This window comes from Lissotriton vulgaris, chromosome 5, assembly GCF_964263255.1.
Source record: "Lissotriton vulgaris chromosome 5, aLisVul1.2, whole genome shotgun sequence".
Lineage (NCBI taxonomy): Eukaryota > Metazoa > Chordata > Amphibia > Caudata > Salamandridae > Lissotriton > Lissotriton vulgaris.
Window position 1 is genome coordinate 64,487,570 of NC_141693.1, and position 12,076 is coordinate 64,499,645.

At 44.2% G+C, this 12,076-nt stretch overlaps 1 protein-coding gene across 1 annotated transcript in view; it reads right to left on the reverse strand.

Moving 5' to 3' along the window:
- Positions 1 to 1,398: 1,398 nt before the first annotated feature.
- Positions 1,399 to 12,076, reverse strand: part of LOC147710178 (E3 ubiquitin-protein ligase TRIM39-like) — a 112,393-nt gene continuing 101,715 nt past the window's right edge. Inside the window, exons 5-6 of the mRNA XM_086920866.1 lie at positions 8,921 to 8,973; positions 1,399 to 3,307 (exon numbers count right to left, since the gene is read on the reverse strand). Of these exons, the coding sequence (XP_086776992.1) occupies positions 2,799 to 3,307; positions 8,921 to 8,973 (562 nt within the window). The 3' untranslated portion in view covers positions 1,399 to 2,798. The remainder of the gene's footprint in view (positions 3,308 to 8,920; positions 8,974 to 12,076) is intronic.

Sequence of the window (12,076 nt, forward strand, 5' to 3'; positions counted from 1 at the left end):
ATTTCTGCCGTCCAGGAGCTTTTAAAACTCATAGCAAAATCATTTTGCTTTGCTTGCCCTGTTGTCAAAATCTCACTCTAAGTGACCCCTCCAACATTTTGTATCAACAGCACTTTGCATTTTGGGACTTGTAGTTTGATGTTTTCTATTAAGATCCTCGTTATCTCAGTCCCAGCATGCACTGGCGTCGGCTTGAAAGGCAGATTTGCTTCTCAGTGTCACACATCTAGCTGATATTCTTTAAGTTTCATGACAAAAATAGATTCTACTTTTAATACAGGATGGCCTGTAAATACACAATAACGTCTGGAAAAAATGTTGCAGACAAGTTAATTATACCGAATATGTTTGCGCGACCTGGAATGTTTGTGGAGTCATGAAAGCCCTGCAGGAGGCTATTGTGTTGTATTTGTGCTGCTGGAATATAACATTATTGCACATTGTTCACAGAATCTGCATATCTTTGCACAATACACATTTCATAAATTATAATAGTGGCTTGTGCAGCAGGGAAGAGGTTTCACAAGAAACAACTTATACATGATGGTCTGTAATTGTGATGGAATCTTTGCAGTTTAGGAACTGCAATATTTTAAAATAGTTCTGCATTGTGATATATCTTCACTGGCCTCGTCATGCACACGTTACAAAAACACTGTCATCAGAAAGAACTTTTAAACCCTGGCAAAGAAATATCAGCTTAATTCACAGGTGATGGAACACAAAAGTATTAACATTTAAGGTAAAAAGGAGAGACAAATAGATACCCATTTAGTAGGTAATTTGTCCAAAGGGAAACTAGAACACCTGGTTTAATTGCGGCTTCACAGCGTAACCAAATTTTGTGATCCTAGAAAAATATTTGATTTCACTGATGGTCAATTTTCTTCCTTATCCCATATGAAAGCACCTTCAAAACTGTGGGTTTAGAATAGCAGCGCTACAAAAAACGATTGCGTTTGAATTAATGGATTTAAAAGATTCTGGGCAGGACCGGCTTTAGAGTTAGAGGCGCCAGGTGTGACAATATTTCTTTGTGCCCCTCCGCCCATGACACCATTATTAAATATTTCTACCCTCCCACCTTCCAACAGTGGCACCCATCTCTGTACAGTCCCTCTCTCATACGCATGTCTTTTGTTTTATAGCGCTACTCATGCCAACTCGTGGGTGTCAGAGCACTTTACAACAAACACACATTAACAGAGGCAAGGAATCTTATATGTGTAAATCAGCCTATAGGAAATGTTGCACAAACCAATGAGGATTACCGTTATGTGTTCTGCATGTACACGTTCTTTGCAGCCGGCATATTAACCCTCTGCGCTACTTAAGGATGAGTTGAAACTGTGACAAGACAAAACTTCGATCTCTCTCCAGTAGAAACAGTCATCACCTGTGTCATCTTGACATTTTTATTGTTGCCTGAAACCTGCTGGACACACAAGGAAGCAGCAGGGTCTTTTAAAAGCCAAAGTTATTTTTGCACACATCACTGCTCCCAGATTAGCGCAGGTGCGGCTGCACCGGTCGCACTGTCCTAAAGCCGCCATGAATCTGGATCACGTGACAACTGTCTTGCGTCTGAGGTCATTAATAATATCCCTGTTATTGGGCGGGGCAGGACTGGTTTCTAGGGTCATGTTTAAAAACAATCACTTTCAATAAGTACTTCTCAGCGCAGCGCTATAATGTGCATATTAATGTCAAAGTTCCACGTGTGAAAGAAATACACATTTTTGAAGTTTACAGAGACTTTATCATTGACGTCCACAATTCCACGGGGAGGAGCAGGAGACTAGAGACCCTATTACAGGTCTTGCAACCTAAAGAATACTCTTACGACTCGTTTGGACACCGGTCGACGAGCGAATGCCACCCCGCCCTCGTCCACACTGACTTCACAAGGGGGCCAGGATCGATACTTGTTCTTCTATCCACGAACTACGGTGGCTATTTTGTGGTATTACGAGCAGATACTTCACTTGGAACGCTACTTCTATAATATCCAGGAACAATTGGGGCCACATTACTGACACTAATCCTTCAGCACCAGTACTGCGGGTGCGCTCACGCTTTGGACGGATGTATGACGTTATAACGCATACCATTACAACTACCTACCATTACAACGCGACCATTACAACGCATACCATTACAACGCATAGCGCTTAGAGGTGCTGGATAGTGGTAAGTATAATTTACTATTCCAACTCCAGTCCCCGTGGACACTAGGGAAGGAGTTGGATAGTAAATTATACTTATTCCCTATCCTAGAGCGCCCCCCAGCGCAATGCGTTGTAATGGTATGCGTTGTAAAAGTTGCGTTGTAATGGTAGGTAGTTGTAAAAGTTGCGTTGTAACAGGTGTATACCGCTTTGGACCATTGAATTTGTAAGATCCTTTGTTGCATGCCCTGACGAAATTCCCAAGGCACGAAAGAGAATGAAACGCGTTGGCTGTGCCTGTGTATTTTAAAAGAAAATAAAGAACGCATTAAAGAAAGAACAGAAGATTTACAAAATCAATTAACTTTTTGTGTTGTTGACTTTACCGAGTGCACCTCTCAAATTCTTTTGTTAAAGAGACTTTATCATATATTACATGATGTCTGCTGCATGATTTACAGAGCAAACATTTCCTGCCCTGGTCTTAAAAAGTCCAAGGAAAAGAGATATGAAGCAGTCAGTTTCACATGAGGCTTCTGGTTGCCATGGCAACATGTGGGAGGGTCCTTGTGAAGAAGATTCTTTAGAATGTTGGTGTTTGAACTGTAGATGACAGTTGGGGGGTCACTCTCACACCAGCCTCAGCTCCGCTCCATTGAGCCGGAAGATCGGGAAGAGCCTCTGTGTGAAGGGGGCCTGCGGGAAGGAGTAGAGAAGCTCCATGGAGTCAGCATTGTACAGGGACAGCCGCCCCCCCTCGTAGTCAAGATACACCCCCAGCTTCAGGGGCTTCTCACGAGGGGTTAGAGGGGTTACAGGGGAGGTGAGAACCCAGTACTGATCCCCCCACCGCTGCACAGCCCAGACTCCCCACTTAGGTGACCATGTGAAGATTCCCTTCCTGTTCACAGACTCTGCTGCGACCCCCAGATGCCACCCTCCCCCCTCCTGAAGCAGCTGCACCTCCCAGTAATGTCTGCCGGAGGTGAACCCCTCGCTCCCCAGCACACAGTAGTAGGTGGTGAATCTCTTGGGGGTGTCCGGCAGGCGCTGTGCTGTGCCCGTCTCTCTCACACGTCTCCCCCCCTCAGACAGGAGGAGCTCAGGATGAGCCGTGTCAGGATCCAGAGTCACCATCACTGCAGAGAAGAGATTCAGAATTAGAGATTTAAAGACACAAATAAAGGCTGTAATTACTGCTTCTGTTTTACATATGATTAATTTACACCACATCTGGAAGGAGCACGCTGTGCTGGAGAGCGCGGCACTAGACTGCTCACTACACTAAAGCGAGCGGCACTAGACTGCTCACTACACTAAAGCGAGCAGCACTAGACTGCTCACTACACTAAAGCGCACAGCACTAGACCATTCACTACACTAAGGGACGCAGCACTAGACTGCGCACTACACTAAAGCGCACGGCATTAGACTGCGCACTACACTAAAGCGCGCAGCACTAGACTGCTCACTACACTAAAGTGTAGGGGGGGGTGGTGCTGCTCCTGCTCGAAGAGCCAGGTCTTGAGGAGTCTTCTGAAGGCGAGTAGGTCTTGGGTCTGCCGTATGTGGGTAGGGAGGGTGTTCCAGGTCTTGGCGGCGAGGTAGGAGAAGAATCTGCCGCCGGAGGTCATTCGTTGAATGCGGGGGATAGCGGCGAGGGAGAGGCTGGCGGAGCTGAGATGGCGGGTGGGGGTGTAGAAGCTAAGTCTGCTGTTAAGGTAGGCTGGTCCGGCGTTGTGGAGTGCTTTGTGTGCGTGAAAGCAAATGGCAGTGATGATATACTCAATGGCAATGTGCTTTACCTGTAAAACACATTTTATGTGCGTGTATGCATTTGTTGTGTAGTGGAATTATGTGGGTTGGATTGTAAGTTTTAGTTGCGGAATTATGTTGAGTGGATTAGTGTAGTGGAATTATGTGGCATGGTGTGCAGTGGAACTATGCGGAGTGAGATTGTGTGTTATGAGTGTAATTATGTGGAATGGTATTTTGTGTTGAATGATGGGATATTTACTTTTATTTTAATATCTTTACTTTCATACACAAATACAGTCATGAACAGTAAAAACTGTACCTCAACAGAAAATGTTCCCTTCAGTGTTGTTAAACATGGGGCAGTAGTGTGAAAACACGATCGGTAGCAAGTCTTAGGCTGACTAGAAAATGCCCTGTTTATTCCCTTATTCAAGATCAGTGTTTAAGGCAGCTTGGAAAACAATCAAAACAATGTATTGCTGCAGTGAACGATAAAGCCTTATCAAAAAAGTCTGTTTTGCACTCGTCAATAAAAGTCACTCATAACCAATATCTTGACTGATTAAAGATAATGCTTGATGTCTTTGAAACTCCACCAATACACATAATCAGACATTAAAATGAGCGAGAAGGTTGCACTACCACAACATGTAGATGTCCCTGCAATGGTCACTCAATTAAACAGCAATATTCCCACTGTCAGCAAACATGATTTTAGTGAAATCATCAAAAATGTTAATAGTGATGTAATATCACCATTATGATCATCTGTGACCATGCGCGAGGCCTTGAGCAGTGCTCTGGGCCCAGGGTCACCGCTCAGTAGATACCTCTTCCAACTGACCGACTCCACGCGTTTCTTGTGCAAGAGATCCGGGTAACAAGTCTCCTGATGGGTGCTGTACATGATTCGGAAGGCGTCTCACTGATGTGTGGTAGGATACACTCAAAACAACGACCAGCTCCATGAATCGGCCAAGACAACGACTAGTAGCAGCTGATCAAACCATGTAGAGAACGATTACCAGCTTTTCCTGTGTGAATCTATGTCGTTTACATGGCTAGCCTAACCAGTACCAACTGTATGTGTGAGTAGATCTTAATTAAATAATGGGAGGAGCACACCCACGTTGGGAGGAGTCCTGTATTTATTTAGACCCTACCGTTATCAGCAGGGTTTACTAGTCGTCAGAACTGATATCCGTCCTTTTCCTACCTGTTTCCTCTACTGCTCTCCTATCTCTCATTCTCCCTCCCTCCAGAAACCAATGGAACGCCAAGTGTATGCATCTTGTGTGAAATCACCTATACTTCGATGGAGCAGGAAGGCTGGAGTACACCTTCATTTGACTAAGACACTTCCTGAAGAATGAAGAATTGTGGACATTGGCATGATCAGAGTTGCACACCAACACAAAGAGATGGGCTGCATGTCAATTCCCTGCATTATGTACTGCATGAACAAAGGAACCAAGTTCCTTGAAAGAGTACTCTGTGTTTTTGGGTCCTTTCACCATTTTCATGTTCTTAATTATCACAGCTGGAGACTGCCACATCACTGTTTCCCTTGACATGATGCTGAATTAGCATGGAGGCCCATGAGCCGTGCCACTATTCACCATGCCTTGGAGTCAGTAGTAGTCATATGCGTCCCCATATGTGATGTCATTAAGGTCAAAGGATATGTGATGTCACTTCCGGTACACCTTCCATTTTGGTGTATTGATGTCTATGATTCTGCCCATAGCCAAATCTGTGAACAGCAACAGGTCAGTATGCGCTTGCATAACTTGCAAAAGGTGCCAATGCCTGGTAGTCAAATCGTTGCAATCAAAGCTACTGATCAACAGAATGGACTGCAGGGATTCAAACCTGTATCCCTTCTGAACAAGTCTTTCATTATGATCCCTAAACCAACATTCGCAGGCACTCAGGGGTCACTTGTGTGGGGTAAAATGAATCAGTCTATCTTGGCAACTAATAAAGCTGTGGAAATTGCTGCAAAGTGACTTCTGCACTTAAGGGAGTACCACGTCATCTGTCCATTCAGAACAACCATCTTGTCAAGAAGCTCCCGACTTTGATGCTAAAGTGTCCCAGAAACAGAGACAATAAAAAAGCAGCTGTGCATCACCTACAGTGACTCTTTGTCTTGACCTCGGTCTGGTACATGAATGTAATAACTGTTTAATTCCTTGCGCCGTGACACAAGCAAAAAGAAAATCACATATATAAACATTGGATGAAGTCCACAGCACTACCGCTGCATATGCCAATCAGTCACAATTAGAGAATCCTAATCAAGTTAATGGACATCTCGTATCTTGGTCAGTGCGTCTGCGGGGTATGAGGAACGTGTATATTGTATTCAACTTGAAAATGCCTCCCTGACCAAGCCCACACAGGGGCAGCAATAATGGAGCCAGCAACGGGAGAGCCTGCTTAGCAGATCCGCTACGGCCACAGGGGAGGGCAAGGTACGCTAATGGCAGAAGGGATGAACAACATAAGAGGAGCTACGGGCAGTCTCATGGCGGAGCAAAAAGCGGGGGCGGTAATTAGACGAAGGGACATGTAGCACAAGAGGAGGGAGGAAAGGTGCAGAGCGGCATGCACAAAAAGTGGGCGGGCGCACAGTGGTGATTGTGAAAAGTGACTTTACGATAAACAGTTGCGCTTGTGAAAAGTGCTCGTAAATAAATCCCAAAATAGTCCCGAACTCTGCCAAAGTAGTACAATGCCATTGTATACTTGGTCAACGTGCTGAGGGACAGCACCGCTACTCTTCGGATGCTCACACACAACACAAACAAGGGTGCAAATGTTTCACCTGGGAGTGCAGGCGGTGTACTCGGTTGCCCAGCAACACGCCGTCAGAGGCTGGTGGTGATCCGGTATGCCGCCTCATGTTTCCATGCCGCTCTCCGCTTTCTCACGCTGCCTTGTGGCAAATCTATATACACACTTCTCTCTGCTTATAGAGAGAACAACTAACAGAACAAGCCCGGGAGTGGTGCGCGCATGCCTGCTCGCGAGGTCTTCACTTTTCAAGCACTGCACTTGTGCCTGTGGCACGCCGCTGCTCGATCCCGCAAGGTGGATGACGCCACAAGCACGAGCAGCGCACGCGCGCTGCCTAGGCGAGACCTAAAAAATAACTGCTAACAGAACAGAATCAGTTAACACGCTGGGAGAGGAGCTGGACCGAATTCAGATGGCAGATACTCACAGTGATCAAAACGGACTGCAGTCGAATAAATAGTGACATGATAAGCAAACCCTTATTACAATTAGATCCAACCTTACTACTGGAAGTTTCCCCACTACTGGAAAATAAGAGTCTTAAAGCAGCAAAGTTAGAGCAGAAGCAAGAACTAGGAGGAAAGAAAAGGCTCACAAGAGGTGAAGCTGCTTCTCAAAAATAAACCAAGCTTCAACAGCTGTCCTTCCGGTAGAAAAGGATGAGAAATCTTGGGGCAAATGTTCTGCAACTGGGGTGCATCTCAGAGGTGCTAGAAGGTGATCTGTACTAGTCAGTACACTCTATTAGAAGTCACAGAGGGACAAAGCTACTTCAAATCCTTCAAAGGTATACATTAGTAATCAGTACTCCGCAATGGATGCTGCAGGGAAGGACAGCTACTAGAGGTATACAGCACTAGTCAGTACAATGCGTTACATGGTACAGCGTGAGAGAGTTATTAGAAGGTATACCATACTAGTCACTACACTGCGTTACATCGTACAGCGTGAGAGAGTTATTAGAAGGTATACAGTACTAGCCAGTACAGTGCATTAGATTGTACAGAAAACAGAATTGATCCAAGACATACTGTACTAGTTAGTAATCTATATTAGATTATACAGAGCAAGAGAGCTACTCGAAGGAATACAGTACTAGTCAGTACACTGCATTTGATGGTACAGAATGACAGATCTACTCCAAGGTATAGAGTTCCAGTCATATACTACACTGCATTGTAGATGGATGCACTATATCAGAGTAGATCTATGCGCTAGGTTAGTGTAGGTGCATGCGCTAGGCCAGCATGGGTGCATGTGCTAGGTCAGTGTAGGTTCATACACCACGTCACTATAGGTGCATACGTTAGATTAGAAGTATGCGCTAGGTCAGTGTAGGTGCATGGGGTAGCTCAGGGTAAGTGCACGAACTACAACAGTGTAGGTACATGAGCTAGGTCAGTGTAGGTGCATGAGCTAGGTCAGTGTAGGTGCATGAGCTAGGTCAGTGTAGGTGCATGAGCTAGGTCAGTGTAGGTGCATGTGCTTGGTCAGTGTAGGTGCATGTGCTAGGTCAGTGTAGATGCATGTGCTAGGTCAGTGTAGGTGCATGTGCTAGGTCAGTGTAGATGCATGTGCTAGGTCAGTGTAGGTGCATGCCCTAGGTCAGTATGTGCTGGGTCATTGCAGAAGCATGTGTTAGGTCCCTGTTGGAGCTTGAACTCTGGAACGCAGAATGAGTTATGCAGGGAATACCAAATTCTGAGGTGCAATTCCATGCCATCCCATATTTTACTATGATTCCACCCCATATCACATCACACCATCCCATTATAACGTTCCATACCATACCACCATAACATACCATTTCATAAAACTCCAATCCACACCATCCAATTGCATCTAATCCCTTCCTACCCCATACCATACCACCATAACATTCCATGCCATACCGTTCCATAGCATACCACACCATCCCATCATACCATATTACACTATGATACCAACCCATAGCACACCACACCATCCCATCATACCATATTACACCATGATACCAACCCATAGCACACCACACCATCCCATCCAATCATAATTTTCCAAACCATACAATACCATACCATACACAATCTCATCCATTCCTATCCCATACCATACGAACATAACATTCCATACCATACCACACAAAACCATACCATACCACATAATTTTCATGAACCATAACATACAGAGCTAATCGTCACAATGATATTTACCTTTATAAATCTTCACCACCATCTCTGGGCACTGAATCTTCACATTATTACACCTGTAATAACAGACACATCATCTTTGTATTAAAGAGCAATGACAGCTACAGGAACAAAGGACGAACATCACATAAGACCCGTATTTGAAATAAGATTCAGTATTAAGAGCAGCGCCTGCGGACTGGAGCTCAGTGTGAGTTACTGTTCATACACAACAGCCAAAGCTCTAACGATATCCAAAAGTTCCTTTAATATCTTATGACAGGATGTGGGTGTTCTATGGCAGATAGCTCAGTGAGACCAGTGTGCTTCATGTGAGTCCACGGAGTGCCTCAGATTGGGTCGTCTATGAGCGGTGGTCAGCTCAGTGAGAGGGGGGCCGACTGACAGGTTACATCTGCTTCTGGTGGAGTCTTGTGTATATAAAGTACACACAGCCGGAGATTGGCCCCAATAATGCACGCATGGCTGGAGGGGTTACATGTGCTCTGAAAACACCATAAATCCAGATGCCACATTAGTTAGGAACATATAGCCAATCAGGTAATAAGCAAGTGGTCCTTGACTGCTTTAGAGAAGAGTAATTTATAATTTATCATGTGTGTGTTGCTTAATTAAGTCAAACACCGGTAAGACATACCAACAATGAACACAACAACATACCCTGCTATCTAAGATAGCATTTTTCAAAACGTACAGTCAATGTAAAACACGGAAGCGTCAAAGAATTGTTTAAGTCCAGTATATTTAATTTTATATACTTGAAACAGATCAAAAGTTAATTTAGACAAAAGGTTGCTCAAGGGATGGGAGAAGAAAGGGAGTGCTCGTGATGGGTAGGACAAGGTGAATAGTCACTAATATTCAGAGTTTATACATTTCTAATGCTAGGCAATGGACTGGTAAAGAGACCAGTACAGAAAGGCCTGTCCCAAACAGATTATTTATAAAAATGTTTACAGTTTTTTTTAAATGCATAAATGCAACATCAAGCGAAGGGGATGGGATGAGACACAGGCCGTGGATGGGTGGGGTGCGTCGACGTTTCGACTCGGCTTGTGCATAGAGGGTGACTTATACCTCCACTGCGAGACTTCTTCAGGACGAAAGAGGGGGCAGGGGGAAACCTAGGGGTGAAAGATCAACTGTCGGTTAATTGGCGCCTATTACCCAATCCGGAAGAGAACTGAGTGACGGTATAGTACTGACCGAATCCTGGTGCCACACAGGCATCTCAGGTAAACCACTGGAGGTTGAGTAGTTAATGGCTCTGTCAGGGCTTTCTGTGGACAACCAATACTAAACTTAGTATGCATACAATTCTGCATGTGACGCAAGGTATGAGGTGACTCTGATTCTGCACTCACCCATTAGTAGTGAGCTGAAATCCACTCATGAGGGCCCACCTTGTGAAGTCCTCACCAGTATTTAAAACGTCAATTAATTAGAACATGGTCATCAGACATTTGAATTAATCTGTCAAGACCTGCACCAGGATTAGGTCAGTACTATACCGTCACTCAATTCTCTCCCGGATTGGGTAATAGGCGCCAATTAACCGAAAGTTGATCTTTCACCCCTAGGTTGCCCCCAGCCCCCCTTTCGTCCTGAAGAAGACTCACAGCGGAGGTATAAGTCACCCTCTATGCACAAGCCGAGTCGAAACGTCGACGCACCCCACCCATCAACTGCCTGTATCTCATCCCATCCCCTTCGCTTGATGTTGCATTTGTGCATTTGCAAAAAACCTGTAAAAAATCTTATAAATAATCTGTTTGGGACAGGCCTTTCTGTACTCGTCTTTTATTGAAGACCATGGATATTAATCGCTGTCGCCCTGCCTTTTTAGCTGTACAGAAGCTTGATAACATTTTAACTAGTGTATTTATTTCCTCGTTTAAAAAAAAATGTTTACATATCACGTAAATCGATAGTATCCTGAACTATGAAGAATTGACCTTGATACATTGGATGAATTTTCTATACTGTGTTTTTATCTGTACTTTTATGGTTATTGTGCTTTAATAACCGAATAAAGAATTTTTGATTTGATTTGAGTCAATTGTATGAAGTTATGTAGAAGCATTTAGGGCTGAATACGTTATTTGTTTAAGTTTAAGGACCCAAAGTTTTTAAACAAGTTAAGTTGAAGGTACTCTTAACAACCCTGAGGGTGTGGGTCTTCTTTAAGAAAATACTCGGGATAGACTACAAAGCAGAACCAGCACCAATTTGGGGCTCTCCTGGAACCCCCGAGTAGCTTAAAGATAAACTTAGTTATCCTCTCCAGCATGGCAACTTTTCCAGCTGGGGAGACTTCAGGGAGGGTGATGCCCTCATCACATAAAAAGAGATATCCGACCTGTTGAAGGGGGGGCTTTCTAAATTTGATTACCTGCAGCCTTGTTTTTGTCAGTCATCCAAAAAAGTTGTCAGAGTTGACCGGTTCAATGCAGGATTTTGTCGAGCGGGTGAGAGCGAAGCAGCAACCTAACAAAGAGGTTTCCCAGTGGTTTTGGATATTTATTTCCGCAGCAGATAAGAGAGTTCCATCCCTGCACTGGGAAAAGGATCTTCCAGAGCTGGCTACAGAGCAATTATGGTGAGTATCTTTAAATCTGTCATACACTCTGGTCAAACCAGCACCACTTAAAAAGATTCATTTGTTGACTCTCCAGAGAGCTTATTGGTCACCAGCGAAGTTAGTTAAGAAAGACCATGCTGGAACCATCAAAATCTAAGAAGTACAGTGACACAGAAGCGGACAATATACGAATGGCATGTTTGTGGATTGCCGTTATTGGCCTTCTTCCGGGGGAATGTACCTCAGATGTTTCAAGAACTTATTGGCTGAAAAACTTAAGGTGAGCCCCTGCCTTATCCTATTTGAAATGGACTTGTGGCCTTACTGGGATGAGTTAAACTTGGATATTTATATATATATATATGTATATTGTTTCTGATATTTTTAGCAAGAAAGGAAATCTGTAAGAAATGGATTACTCCTGACCCGCCAAAGGTATCAGAAAGGCTCAGATCTGTAAGAGATGTCAGTAGACTGGACTTGGACCACAAGTCGGCCACAGAAGAGAAAAGATGGCGTCCCTTTGTGATATGGCAAAGTAAATCGTAACATCCTATGATTATACTTCTCTCTTGCTG